General features: G+C 32.6%; 1 protein-coding gene across 1 annotated transcript in view; it reads left to right on the top strand.

Moving 5' to 3' along the window:
• Positions 1–15,958, top strand: part of CSMD1 (CUB and Sushi multiple domains 1) — a 1,016,265-nt gene that overhangs the window by 680,885 nt on the left and 319,422 nt on the right. Inside the window, exons 13-14 of the mRNA XM_026844050.1 lie at positions 13,472–13,523; positions 14,261–14,382. Coding sequence (XP_026699851.1) covers positions 13,472–13,523; positions 14,261–14,382 — 174 coding nt within the window. The remainder of the gene's footprint in view (positions 1–13,471; positions 13,524–14,260; positions 14,383–15,958) is intronic.

The following is a 15,958-nucleotide window of genomic DNA, read 5'->3' as shown; positions in this document are numbered from 1 at the left end:
TTTTTTTTTTTTTTTTTTTTTTTTTTTTAAACCTTCATGTTTCTTTTGGTATTTCACAATGAAAACAAGCAGTATGTTTTTACATATTGTTTATTCAATAATTCTGGTAATCAATACCAGATTAATACATACTTGTTGATTAGTTTCCTAAATTTTTGAAATTATTAATTTCTGTAACTTTAACATGAAATTATCTTTATTTTCTTTTTGTGGCTATTTGTGTGTGTGTTGTGGGTTAAGCCCAACAGGGGCAAGGAGACGGGAGAGATTCTTCACATTTCCTTCAAGTGGTTAGACCTGGTGGGACAGTCTTTCCATAGCTGAGGTGCAAACCCAGAGGGTCAAGGGGGATGGGGCGTAGAGATTCTCTTTGAAATTCCAGAGCTGGCAGGCCAGTCAGTTGGTGCCTCGATGTCTGCCCAGTCCTTTGCCACCAGGGTGTGGGTGTATGACATAGTTATAATCCATACAAACCTTCACCTGACGGGATGTCATCCAGATCCTTGGAGGCCTGATTATTGTCCAGCTCACTGTAGACCTTCTCCACCACTGCTAGTTCTCACTACAGTGTGTAGGCTTATTTTGTAAACTGATGTCTTATAAATGCTATATTGGAATTTAATAAAACCCACCTCATGACGTTTTTATATAGTAGATTCATTTCAGTTGTTATTAAGATTAAAAAAATATCCCAAATTTCTTGTTCCTATGTATTATTCCATCTTTTTGAGTTAAACTAGATTCTTATTATCATCTCATTAAAATCAACTGTAGCTTTCAGGATTTGGGTGAGGCTTTTGAAATGCTTTTGAATTGCTTCATTATGAAAAGATAAAAGTTATGGTCAGGTTTTGGTTATTAAACAGTTTCTGTATCATTTGTGCCTTCATTATAGGATTTATTGAATTTCTTAAATGTTACTTCATTTATTACTAAGTGCCAAATGGAAATAATTCATAGTGTCATATGATTGAAATGGACAATTAAATACTAGTAAAACCACAATTCATACTGGTATTTTTTACTGAAGTAAGATCTATGGAAAATATTAAGCAACAGCTGAAGATTTTAATTCAGACACACAAATATCTATTAGTAACATCTTCTGCAAATAATTGATTTATTTCACTAAAGTCTTGCTTTAAAATTCTCCAGGACTTTTGTCTTTCCAAGTCCTTTCACCAGCTGTGTGATTTATCCGTTCAGCTCATAAACAGACATTAATTTCACCCTTTGACTGAAATTGATTTGACATGTGAACACCTCCACCTGTTACAAAGTCAGCATATCCTCCAGAGCAGCCTTTTTCCATTGCTCTCCTGTTTTATTAGTGATTTAGATTAAAGCAGTATATTATGCAAAATGAAATAATAATTTATCTTTACGTTACTATGAAATTTGAGAAAAACAATAGTTTGTAATCCAAAACATTTACAAGAACAATTTTTGGACTTTTTTCATTTAATTTATTTGTTGTATATATGGTGGCATATAGAAATTAGATCCATTTAGATTCTTTATTAAATGTGTGAATTGCTGAATTAGATAAACAAAAAGCTATAATTATATCTAATTTAGTATTGTGTGTGTTTACATGCTCTGTTTTGCATCTAAACACTTCTTAGTGTACAGTACTACTCAATTTTATTTTAATCATGAAGAATTAATGACATTTACTAGAAAATAAATCTAAAATGTGCAGTCTTGGTGTTTCCTGAAGATAGCTCATAGAACATTTTACAGTGAAGATTTCTAAGTTCAAAAAGTAATGAATGACATTAAATGGGGTATTTGGGCAGATGAAGCTCTATAGTATGTGCTGACTGTAGGTGAAAACCATCATATTAATGCAGTAAATAACACAGTATATTTTCAGAAAGGAATGAAATTTGGAGAGCAATACAAGTGACCTTCATTGCCCACAAATTTGGTCTATGATATTGAAGCTTTTAAAAAATGTATTTTATGTGTTTTTTTAATAATTTGGGGTTTAATTACAGACCAGTCTTCCACTCCCTTGTATATTCCCCTCTCCTCTGACCTTTCCAGGCCAGCATCGTCATGGCCAACCGTTTCTTGAGCAGGAAATTATGCACTCTTCGTGGAAAGATTTTAAAAGAGTAGTTCCTTTATGAATCATTTGTAGGCTTGATATTAGTATAGAGTTTTCAAAGGAACTTTATTTTTTTCTTTTGATGTCCAAAAAAATGGCTTAGTGCTTAAGGAACTTTTAGAAAGCAGAGTACTATTTACTTGAAAACAAAATCTTTACAGTTAGAGCACACAATCAACAATTGCAGCTATTCTAGCAGTATCAGTTGTAATATATGAAATAAATGAAGTATATGAATCCTTGTAAATACATATGTAAGCCGCTTCTAGTCTATGCCTCTAGGTATGCTGGTTGATGGGTTTTTCCTTTCTTTTGAAATAAAAACTAAATTAATATTTCCCTCAGGTAGTGAGTATAATTGGGTTTGTTTATATGCAAGGGAGTGGTATTAGCATGTGTACACCTGCATAGCCTTCCTCACAGAAATAGGAGTTCAAATACTCTAAAAACAAACAAAAAAAATCCTTTTGGATTTTTCCTATCATCTGCAGTACTCACCACATTTCAGTCTAATAGTCTTTGATGGTTCCAAGATCTTATATTTGTTGCCACTTTTTATTTTCTAATGTCTATAAGTACTCTGTGTGAAAAAGCAAAAAATAGGTTTGTAGTCACCTTTACATGAAACATGATAAAACCCCTTCATTCTTAATATTTCTATTGTGCTGTATTAGTATGCTGTAGCAAATATTACTGAGTTTCAGTGAGTAACATTTCTCAAGCTTATTCATCTTGTAACTGAACTTTGTTGGACTCACGATTCCAAATATTATAAACAGTTGAGTTTGGTTCAAAATCTAATCCACTACTTGGAAACACTGCCATAGGTTCCTCTTGTGCTATTTTGCTAACAGTGTGATATAGAGAAAAGAGGACGAATTGTAAGCAATTTTAGCAAGAACTGTATGTCAAAGAAAACATTAAACTTTTTCTTTAATTTCCATTCATTCTCACTATGTGCTTAAGAAATTTGGCGCAATGTATTTGTTGGGATTGTCTTCTCATCTGCCAAGACTTCGGTTATATAATAAGCTGATTAAACCTGTTCTCTTAGCGTGCTTTCACTAGGACATATACCCTGGTGGGAACAACATAAATGTTCATTTACATTTTCCCCCCCTTACTCACACTATTTGAAAAAAAACAGAATGCTATCTTCTTTTTCAGCTTCTCCCCCACTTATAATTTCAAGGTTTCAGGATACTGCAATGAGTTAAAACCATTGCCCTTCACTCATGTTACATAAAAAATCTTTACCTGTCACATCCCACCCCTTATGAGCTCCATATTAGAAGCCATGGAAAGATTGTCCTTTTTTTTTTTATTATTTTTTTTAATTTGATTGGAATAGATCACTTTAACTAAAGCAATACAAAGTAGTGTTATACAGAGCAACACATATCATCTCTATACAGGATGAAATTTAATCAGGAAAGCATGGTAGGCATGACCCCCAACACGCATCCAGAACTTTTCTTTCCAATCTGGAAGTTAGTAATAGTCAGGCTACCATTTCTCTTTATATCCATTGTATCAAGTTGTAAATGTGTGTAGAAATCACAAAACTTTATCAAGAACTCAAGACTTGTGTTGCATGGCAGTTTTACACCCTTAAGGTAACTGTTCTTAAGAATAAGTGTTCTTTGGATCTAGTCTTTAGATTCTTGTCTTCAGTTTCTAGTTCTCTGTAGCATGTAAGAATGAATTCTGAATTTTACTAATAATTGTAACAATTTGGAAACTACAAAATTGATGTTTTAAGTAGTCTAAATGACAGGATGGAACAAGACATAAGAGTTGTACTGTTGTGGACACACACCCTGTAAGATCATAGTGTTTTCCAATGTGCATGGAAACTTAAAGGAGCTAACTCAAAAAAACCCAAAGAACAAAACAGGCAGAATGTTAGTAACACTTTACTTGTTAAACACTTCAAAGTAATTAATTTGGTTTTAGGCAAATATCTTTGTGATAAAGTATTTTGGTCATACTCCAGTGACTCTATAAAAGCCATAGTTAAGCTAATAATAATTATTATACATAATTGAAACAGTCACAGGACTTTCTTATAGCAATTTACTGGGGGTTTTAGGTTTGTGAGGTTAACTTCCACAGACAAGCAATATTTAGGAGGGTGTTTTTTCACCAAACAAAACCATTTTAAAAACACCTTCTGTAGACTCTGTAACATGCTTTTGTGACATTTTAGTTGTTTAATTTCTCTCACTGAAAATAATACACTTATTTATTTATTTATTTATTTATGTGTTTGTTTTCTTGTATGTATATTATGCCAATAAAATACTTACCTGCGCATGTAGGTATGCACTGTTTTGGTATGGTTATATAGAATATCTTACAGAGTCAGTTCTAAGCTGTGAGGCTTGGTTTTGTCTGCAGAGTAGTTTTATGTTAGGTTATGTGCCTCAGAAAGTATCTTATATTACGGAGGAAAAAGTCTTGTTTGCTTTGTCCTAGTTGCTAAAGCCTTGATCAGGTTGACATCTTTGGAAAGAGAAGGGAAGTGTGTTGTGTGTCTTTCTTAAGTATGTCCCAGGACTCTCAGTGTCCAAGAGGAGAACGGAAGGAAGGAGGCACAAAAAAAAAAAAAAAAAAAAAAAATTGTAATCATACAAGATACAGATAAGAATAACAGGAAGCTCGCTCTTTGTAGATGGAGGGGGGGCACATGCATAAAGTCTCAAAGTTATTTAAACTTTGAGTTCAAACTATTTTTCTTGGAAATCTCTAGTGGAAATTTTGCAACCCCAAAAACTCTAGAAGTTGCTGGACTGAGTCCAACCCTGGAGGGCAGGATTTGTCCTTCAATGATAGCATATAGGAGTGTAAGGTCTAAAGATGCTTTCTTTTTATTATTTTTCTTTTTTTTTTTTTTTTCCTATCAGTAGAATGTTTTTAGAGCAACACTTCCTCCTTCTTGCTTCTTTACTGAAATAAAGCAAAATTAACCTATTCAGAAGTCCACAGTGCACTAATATTAGTCTTACAGTTGCATTATAATAATATTTCCTGTGTCAAATATTACCAAGGCAACTTTCTCCCTCTTTATCCCTATCCACAAATGGCTTTCAAAGCTAACATTTTTCATTTGACCACTTACTGATTCTATAACCTGCATTAGAAGCATACTGATCTTGAAGCTCCAACACATCCCACTCATGACATCCCTTGTAATCTTCTATTTTTGTTTGGTGAAACTGGACTCATCACTTTTGGTCTTTAAAGGGGAGGAACACCCATTGTAAGGTACAGAAGCAGATACTCAGGAAAAATAAGGTCTTCCTATCTAACATTAATTTTATTTTACAAAATTCTTAGATGCTATAGACTAGAAATTTTGATGTTTGCTTTTTGCTTTGAAGAGTATGAGAAAAAACAGTGCTTATGTAGGTACACATGCACAAGAAGACATGTACGCCTACAATACATGTCATAGGGCTACAGCATCTTGAAAATACTGTGGTTACTATTGATTTTTTTTTTTATTTTTTTTTTTTTGTCATATCATTTGTATAACAAATTGTTAGGATTGGGCTAAAACCAGTATATACTAAGCTAGTTGAATCAGTTCTATTGCCTAACGATAATTCTTTATTCACATTTATGCTTTGAAATACCATAATAATCTAATTTTAATTGATTTAATATGTGCTAAATTGATTTTCTCTGATGCCAATTCTTAATTAGGATGCCATGTGTTGCTAATTTAAATGGTTGAAAGAAGTCCAAATATATTGTCAACCAAGTTTATAATCTAAAAATCATATTGTTTGCATGTCATGACCAATTTCCATAAAACCATGTTAACTGGTATTAATTATATTTTCATCTTTTAACCTTTTAGAGATAGACTCCTGTGTTGGCTGTTCCATTACTTTGATTAGGATCATTGGCTTTACAATCCTGTAATTACACAGGTCAATTCACTTGCACTTTTAAAATATTGGTAGCATATTGATTCTTTTCTAGACAACTACTTTGTCTTCCTTGACAGAACTTAAAATAATTTTAGGTGAAGATATTCAGGGATATTATGTTGTGAAGATAAAGCATATCACTTTCTGATTCTGAAGGGACAAATTATATACACATGCATTTGTATAATTCCTTGGGTCCTCTTCTCTCCAGTTTTTGAGACAGTTATTTTATGTGACCTTGAAGATAATTGCTAATAGTTCATAGACTGCTTCAGTTTAAGTACTTTAATGTGAATTTAATTAGGCCCTGTTCCCTTGAATATGCCTGCATTTTCTAAATAGTCCTTAACCTGTTTTCTTCCTATCCTGCCCTTTACTTAATTTTATTTAAACTTTCGTTATCTTGCTACGATTTTTCTTTTTCTAGAAAAGCGAAGGTGCTGTTCTTCACTCTCCTTACCTGCCAGCTATTTTTCTTTCTCTTATGTTTAATGATTTTCTACAAGCTCTTTTATTGTCTATTGCCTCATTCCATGGTTTACCTTTTCACGAGATTCATCCTTATGTTATTCTTATCATTGCTGAGGCAGATACTCTTGGTTTTTACTGTACTTCCTAATTTTCACCATAACATGCTAACTTGCATTCCACAGGATATCTTTGGGCTAACTATTGTCCAGGGTACTTCTAGCCTTTTGTACAGACAGGCTGTACTCCTTCTGTTAGTAAAGAAACATTTTGCAATTTGAACAAACTGATGTTCCTTATCACAGAACATTAGAATATAAAATCTACAGTGAGACTGAAAGCCTATAGCATGTTGATACTAGACAATAATGAATGATGAAATATACAGTGATAAATCAAAAGACAGAAAAAAATCCAGAGTACTTTCCCTGTTTCCAGTGATACATGGCTCAAGTACTTCCTCTTTGTCTCTCAGTAAGATTTTCTTCCATGTATTTGTACAGTCACTTATTGAACACATATATTTCACCTCCCAACAAAATAGATTTCCAGTCTATTTAATTGCTCCTCAGTTCCTCAGAAAATAGTAACATTGATCTTTTGTTTTCCTTCCCTAGTTCTAATGTATCTTTTTTTTTTTTTTTTTTTTTTTTTTTTTTTTTTTTTTTATATGAAGGAGCAGAACTACATGCAATATTCAACATGCAAATGAAATAGGTTTTTGTGTGATGTCAGAGACCTGTTTTCTTTTTTGTTCACTGTTCCTTTTGTAGCATTTCCTGACATTTTCAATAGCTTACAATTTCATAGAGTTATATTTAGTATGCCGGAGTTCTCGTTCCTGAGTTTTAACTGTCAATTCAGATCCTATCATTGTGCTTGCAAGGTCATAAAATTTTGTTTCTAGATTTATTTTTCTTCAAGTATTGATAATATATTTCATCTGCTATTTCATCATTGAGTTATCATATTTTCTGCAAGAAGACACTGAAAGCTTCTTCCTCATCTCTGTTCAGATTTGGTCTGCAGATCCCCCTGGACATATAAAATTGGCGGTAAACAAACCAACATTGTATTTTTCTGCATTCTGTAATGGAATATTTAAGTACACAGTAAATATTGAACTTAAGGAACATATTTATTGAAAATATTTGATTTTCTTTCTTCTTGAATTGCTTTTTCTATCAAGGATTTTTATATTATATGATATGATATTACCAACAAGTCTTCCATATGCTATGACAGTGAACTGTTAGCTTAAATGGTCCTCCTGTAAAAAAAATTCAGGTTGGTTTTCCATCTATCTGTTCTAAGGTCATGTTTGTTTTTTAATATTGATACAGAATGCAATAAGGTAGAAGCAAAAAAAAATAATTATTGACTATGATCTGTGGCCTTTTTGATAACTTCAACAACTAAACAGAGAAATTGTGAGAATCTCTAATAAATCTGCTGGGAACTATATAATCTGTGAAGGAGGCCTTCTCTTTTTATACCTGGAGACTGATAATAAATTGTATTGTAGAATTTCTTTCAATAAATTTACTGGATTAATATTCAAAATTTTGATTATCTCTAAAATTTTCATGTAAAGACACCCTGTTTTTAGCCAACCTCATTTTTCCTTTAATAGACACTTTTACAGTCCAATTATGTGCTATCTGAAATATTTTTTTCTATTAGTTTTGATTTATCCTTTTCACTTTCATCAGTTGTTCCATGTTTCTTTGCAGGAATCATATATAATATCATTATTTTACTTATGTCCTCTTCTGCAATCCTGAGCATATCATATCTATTTGCATTCTTTGTGTAAGGGCTTTTCTTTGTATAAGAGTTTTTCAGTTTGTGTTTCTAAATCAGATTTCACTGTGTCAGGTATGACAATGCAGGGAGATATGAGGAATAAGAACAGATAAGCTAAATGATCGATTTTATTGTATTTAAAACATGAATTTCTGTGACCTGTCATATAAGTTTAGATGTTAAACTGAAAAGGTCCTATCTGACACAGAAATAAACTTCCACACTATTTTTTTTTAATAAATAACTGTGTCAGTTCTCAGCTTCCCCTAACCTATCTTGACTATAGCTAAGTTGATAATTATGAAATGTTGTCAAATTCATGAATTTAGGTTTCAGAGGTATTGACTTCAACTTTCTGCTAGACCTTCAACTACTGGTTTATTTATTTATCTCTTTGAAACAATGAATTGTTATGTAACCCACATGTTTAAATCACTTCTTTAGTTTAAATTGTATTTATACTTCTGAATCTTTAAAGTGTGAGGATATTATTAATATGCTGCTTCTGAAGTATCCAGCTAGAGATTTAGTGATTTGATGATATACAAATCATCTAAGCTAGAATATTGGATAATGTGAATGAAAACATAGTGACATTAAGAAATTATTTTAACTGTGTATTTGTAATCTAGTAACAAGGGAAAAAAAGATAAATTACTACCATGTCTAATAAATTAAAGACTGCCAAATTGCATAATCTATGAAGTGGTTTATTATATATTTCAGATACCTGGGTCAAAGTAATGAAAAGCGTTTTCATCAAAGACTTGAATCGCAATGTGACATCTTGCAAATAGTAGTCACAATACTTATTTAGATGCTTGATATCACTTTAGAATTGTCATATTTCTTCCTTTGAAACAAAACAGAATGTCTTTTATGAAATTCAGAGGAATATGATCTCATCAGAAATCTAATCTCATCATTCTTCCAACATTAAAGAGAGAATATTCCCCAAAACTGAGTAAATGTTTCTAGTTTACAAACAAGATGAAAAGCCTCTTTCCCCAGGCTACTGAAAGAAAGCACATGAAAGCAAGAAACAGTTGAATAAGATCAATATTAATATTTTGGTAACGGGAGGAAACTGATGTTTAAATTTGAGCTCGAGAGCTTATTTGCAAACTTCATGAAGTTCACACAGCTCTAAGGACTCAAATAAAAAGAATGAGTGCACAGAATAAATCTAAAGGAATAGGAGTTTTATTGCCATGCTTTAAATATGTTAGCATAGCTTTTATTTTCATATTTATCATGTTAAGAACCTTTTCTGTCCCATAGGATTTCTCTAAGAGCTCAACATAGTTTCACTGAGTTTTTCAGAATGTTCTCTTTTTAGCAAACAGATATATACCCTCTTTGCAATTTATGAAGTAGAATAATTGGTGCATGTGTTGAAGTAATAGGCACAATGCACCTCAACTGACTTTAAGCAGTTAGAAAATTTGTTCTCTTATTAAATCGGTGAAAGCCAGACAGCTACGAGAAGAGACAAGTGAAGTGCTAAGGCTTGGACAACTGGCCCAAGCCAGAGTTGACCTATAGATGAATCCTGTATATTTTATAACTGCTAACCATTGTGCTAATAGGTGTTATGCTAAATTATAACAATCCGCCTATTCTGATGTAAAAGGTGGAGGTATTGAAGTCTGAGAAACAGGCCCTGAGCCAAACTGCTAACTCAGTATGTAATCATTAGTGAAATACACATAGAATATGTAGCTTAAACATCATAAAACATGTGTATCTTGAATATATCCTTATCTTTCTTTGTGTGTGGGCAAGATAACAGGGACACAGAGACAGTTGTCTGGCCTTGTGATCTGATGTGAGACCTTGAGCATAATCCCATCAGATAAGCAGGGAAACTCCCTCAGCTTCTCCCTTGAGCCCTGGCCAGGCTCTGGGGGAATCTAATGTGAGATTGAAACCAGATATTTCCACTCAAAACAAAGGTGCCAGCTATTCTGGCTTGCTGATTTTTGGGGATATAAGGCTGGACCCACTCACAGCGACTTTGGCAGCCTCACCTGTGGGTGGACGCCCCGCGTAGGATTTCCCCCTTGCCGGGACAGGCTCTGCAAACCCTCGCTGTAACCGGGGCTGCCCGGCCGCTGCGGGGCTGGGTGATGGTGACGTGTGCGAGTGGTGAGGGATCTGTCTTAGTCACTATTCCCTCTCTCAGATAGTAATGATTTGATGCATTACCCTGTATGTTTCATATTTAAGTGCACTGTTCTGTCTTTTCTTACTGTGTGTTTTCTGTATTATTCTGTTACATTATTTAGTTATTTCCAGTAAATAACTACTCTTTTTATTCTGATGTCTGAGTTTAATTGGTATCCATAATCAGCAAAACAACAAGGAAATAAAAAGCTGTGTTAAATGCCTGAGGACAGAAAAATGTTGGGAATCATTACATGCCTGTACTACTCTAGATCTCGTTATAAATAAATAGTATTCTTTATGTATAAATAGAAACCCCTGAATTTAATCTTCTCTGTCTTCCCTAAATTTTGGTCTGTCATTAATATATGTGACAGAAATCTAGCTCTTCAGTAAAGAGAAATGTACAGACTTGCATCTGACTTAATCTGCTTTGTTCTGTCACTCCCTCAAGAATTCCTGAATACTATGAAAGTGAATATTTAATAATGTGTTCTGCTTCTGGCAGAATTTTTACATGGATTATATTATACTGTACTTTAATAAAAGATTTTAAAGATTGGACATTCTAACTGAGACTACTACTGAAAGTTTTATCCTTTTTTGGAGAAAGGAGCTTTTGTCATCTTAACAACGAGAGATCTGCAATCAGTTTATCTACGGGAAATTCAGTCAGCCAAGACACAACTTTCTGTGGTTTTGGTATTTTTCAAATATTTTGGAAGGAAATTGCCTACTGCATACATTAATCAATTGTAATACAAGAGAAAGACAGATGTTGAACTGAAAAAGTGCATGGAAAGTTGTTAAAGTATCTAAATTGGGTGTTCTTTTTTTTTTTTTTTTTTTTTAATTGGTAGAATATTATTTGATCTAAAATTGTGGTATTGATAGTAGCATCAGTAATGCAATATGAATAAGAATTATGTGATATGCATGTTATTGTAAATCATCATAGCAGGAAATTTATGTGAAGCTTGAAGATAGAAGTGAATGCTATCCATTGAAATTAAATGGGTGCTTTCTGTCAACGTGAATAATTTGTTTTTGACTAGAATACATTTTCTGTTAAGGATAGATAGTCTTCACTTCAATGTTTGTGAAGATGTAGATTTCTAGTTGTGGATGGAATTTTTCAAAGTTTTTATTGTCAAAATGCAAATAAGACATCCTCAGAAGTGTTTTATAAATTTGTGACATTTTCTGAATTGCTTTTATGTTGAACAAACAAGGACACATCCTGAAAGCTGAAATAGAATTAATGTTAATACATTTCATTTTACTTTCTTACGACTTATTTGGCTTTTCAATATAAAATAATTTTATTTTAAATTCCCTTTTAATGTATTTTAATAAAGAACCTGAATTCCTCATTAAAATATTTCTTTTGAGACATATTTTATTAAACCATTATTTTTCCAAAGAATAAAAGTATTTAAAAAAAGTTTGACCTGAAATTAGTTTTTATATTTTTAACTCTGTGCTTGCAAATCAGATTTTTAAATCTCCAAATTTTATCTCCAACCCAAGTAAAACTAACTGAGCCTTATTGCGTGAAGGGTGATATATTAAAAAGCACAGCGTATTTGCTAGTCTCCAAACTTTATCCTGCATTCTTGTTTTCCTTAGTAGGAGCTCAGTTCTGATTAATGACATACTGTATTCATTTCCTGCAAAAAAAGGATTTTTCAACCTGCCGGAAAGCTTGCTTAATGGTAGTTTCTGTTCAAAATTTTGGCTCTCTGATACATAGCCCTCTCCTAGGGTTTGGTGTATCACCTGAGAGAAAGCATTCTGATGTGTCTTCTACTTCAGTAAATTAATTAATTAAAGAGATTTTGATACTTCCTTTGTAGACCATGGGAAGAAACACCTGTTGCTTTCTTTTAACAGATAAATCTCCAGCAACAGCTTTGCAAAACCTTGTAAACAGTTTGCCCCCTGATACTCCTGCCTGAGACATATTACTCTGAGAAACAAAGGAAAAGAGCATTTATGATCATTCTCACATGCTGGAATAGGTATAGCTTTGCTATCAGTGGAGGATATTAACTTTTAAAATGCAATTAAAATGTGCATTCTACTTTTCTGTTGCTCCCCATATTTTCAAGTAAGATGTGGAGCTGTGGATAGCTGGGAATACACAGGTTTCCAGTGCTCCACTGTGGCAGTAGGAATCAATGTCTCAGTAGGAGCAGGCAAATGAAACTACATTAAAACATTTGTAAATATATATAATTTTGAATTCTTATTAATAAATATTACTAATGATAATCCTCTACTGGAGTTTTATACTATTTGTGAAGTGGAATTTTTGCAAGATATTTTCATTCGTTTGATACCTTCTACCTTTCTGGTAGGACAAATTATTTAAATAAAACAAGTGACTCTCGAACTGCTTTGAATTCATAGATGGAATAGTTACTCCTAATTTTCAAATTTTGATTTTAACATTACCAAGAAAAAAATTTATATCTCCTCTTATCCTGATCAACTACTTGTTGTTTTGTGAAATATATGGCATACCTTTCTGAACATGCCTGTCAACAATCATTTTACAACTGCTTTAAGGTTGTAAACATAGTGGATTGACTTCACATATCATCATAATGTCATCCTGCATCTTAAAAATTCTATTGGAGTTAGCTAGCATGTCAAGATATACACTTCTGCCAGGATTTAACATTAGTAGATTTAACAATATTTGACAGCAGAAATTTTTAATAGTGTTAAATTATATTAATATTTAACACTGTTCAGTGAGTAGAATTTTCTTGTTATCGTGAATGTTTCAGATTTCATACCTTGGATTGAAATGGGAAACATTTAAATAACATGAATTTTATCAGAAATTTAATTCAAATGAGGTTTACAACATTTTATTACAGATGTAGCAATGCAGTTAATAGAATGAGAAGTTCTTAGTTGTTATTTTTGTTGCTGAAATTGAAATTACTAAAAAAACTGCTTTAACTTTAAGACAAAGAAGTGGAGCCTTCATTTTTGATGGACAGCTATGTGTATAGCCATTTGTAAGATGATTCAGCATTTCTATCATGGGCAATTAATATTTACATTTCCTATTCTACTCTTTGTGTTATTCATAAATTGTATAAATCTTGAGGTTTTTTATATTCTTATCTTGTATTCTTATCAATAGATACGTATTAAGTAATTTAAATAGCAGATGTCCTAGAGAATATCTAGAAAGTATAATCCAAAATGTTAATCTCTTTTCAGCATAGTTAAAGACAGCTGGGAAAAATGTGGCTCTAATTTGAAGTATGAGATTAAGAAATAATTCCTTAGTTTTGTTTTTATTTTGTCTTAGTGCTTAAAATGAAATTCATTAACACTATCAGTAAATTATATACTTGTAATTGTATTGCTAATAGCTTTATAAATGTAAATGAAGATGTGAGATTTAACATAGAATCTTTATTACTAGTACCTCATTATCAGAAATAGAATCTACACATAGTATGTCTCCATAGTTAGAATGGAGACTATGGATTTATAATTTTACCTTCAAATATACTGTAGTTCAGTGCAACCATACTATTAGCTTGTGAAAAAATTTAGATCCTAAGTAATTTTAGAGGCAGTTTTACATCACTTACCTCTAGTTAGTTCACTTTCAGCTGAAATATTACTTTAAGGCATAATGCCAACAATTTTTAAAGCATTTTTGATACATATAAATTGCTTGTAAATATATTCTTATTGTGGGTTTTTTTTGTGGGTTGTTGTTTTTTTTTTTTTTTTTTAGCAGTTTTCTGCATGGAGATACACTTACCTTTGAATGTCAAGCAGCTTTTGAACTGGTGGGAGAGAGAACGATTACATGTCAACAAAACAACCAGTGGTCTGGCAACAAACCCAGTTGTGTTTGTAAGAATTATTATTACTTTTTTTTCTGACCTTAGCCTCTTGCTTTTCTTAGCATTTATGAACAGCCAGTAGGAAAACATTTCAGAATACCTTGAAGACTTTTTCAGTCACATGGTTTATTTTAGTTGGCTCAATAGTAGCTCATTTATGGGGAACATCACATACGACTGTTTTAGAATGTTCTTTTCCCTTGTTTGATATTTAATTGAACCATTTAACACTCTTAATGTAAATGTATGTTGAATTAGACTCTAAATGAGCAATTCCTAATAGCATAGAAGTGTTCAAAAAGACTCTGTGACACAGAAACATTGATTCAGGAAGTGCAAAGCAGACTGCAGATCCACATAAAACCGGGTTCTTTTCTTATATTTTAATAAAGCATGAAAACGAATGTAAGAACTATAAGGATATCCAACATGGAAAAAGGGTAGGTGAAATCATTATTTGTTAATTCTGTTTTAGAAGACAAAATGTGTTTGTAGGTAGGCATGTAGATGGATTTAAAGAGAGTTGGGGGTTTTGTTTACTTTTATTTTTAATTTTTTTTTCTGTGGTAAAATAGAATATACCTTTCTAGTACACAGATACATTAGGCATTTCAGTTCTCGAGCACATTACCTTTTCCTATAAAGGGTCTTATAATTCAGTAATATATTTTCAGAACAAATTTAGTGAGGTGTCCAGTTCTACCTGGACATATATGTATTTTGCAGCTGTGTTTGTATAGGACTTACCAAGCTGATTAAGCTTGCTCTGGACTGGAAGTCTCTATACATGCATGTCATGCTGAAATGTGTCTAAAGATGTAAAGCCTGGGCATGGAGACAGTGTGGCTTCAATTCCCTTTGAAGACAGAAGTTGTTTTACTTCACAGTGCTGTATTGCATTGGATTGATATATTAGTTTCTGTTGGCAATAGTGAGGAGTATTTTATCGTGCTCCATTGTTTGATGTGCACATGCCCTGTGAAAGATAATGGAACGTAAACTTACATCTGTTTACAAACACTGAGTTCAGTGGGCCATATGTGGAGAGCTGAGTAATGGTTATTATTTGTACTGTACTTCTCACTAAAGTACCAGGCAGCCACAAGTTCATGACTGAAATGTTAGGAACTGTCTTGATAAAATTGGTCCAAAGGACTGAAAAAAGATAGAACTGCGAATCACTTCAGTTTAGTTGTCCTGTGCTATAGAACAGGTAAAATAAGTTTGTACTATATACTCTTAAGAGTTCCTGATTGAGGCACAACTAAATTTCTATTATTAATTACATCAGTCCCTTGTGCTTGATTTTTTTGGATTGCTAAATACATTTAAATTTGTAGGTTGCATTTTCATTTCAGAATAAACCTGCCATTTTTTCCAAATTCTGACACATTAGGCATTACTTTTGCTTTCTTTGGCATTCTTTGCATGCTTCTAATAATTTCTTGCAGGATCTGGTGTAGTCACTTAGCCTCACTTGGGGAAATGAAAACATGAAAGGCTGGCATGTTATATTGGAGAAATACTCTTACAGGCTTAAATATTTCCAGGTTGTATTTGTAGTAGTTTTGACATCCAGGCTTCAA

Source organism: Athene cunicularia (genome assembly GCF_003259725.1).
Source record: "Athene cunicularia isolate RWA chromosome 3 unlocalized genomic scaffold, athCun1 chr3_part1, whole genome shotgun sequence".
NCBI lineage: Eukaryota > Metazoa > Chordata > Aves > Strigiformes > Strigidae > Athene > Athene cunicularia.
This window is presented reverse-complemented; position numbering and strand designations above follow the sequence as displayed.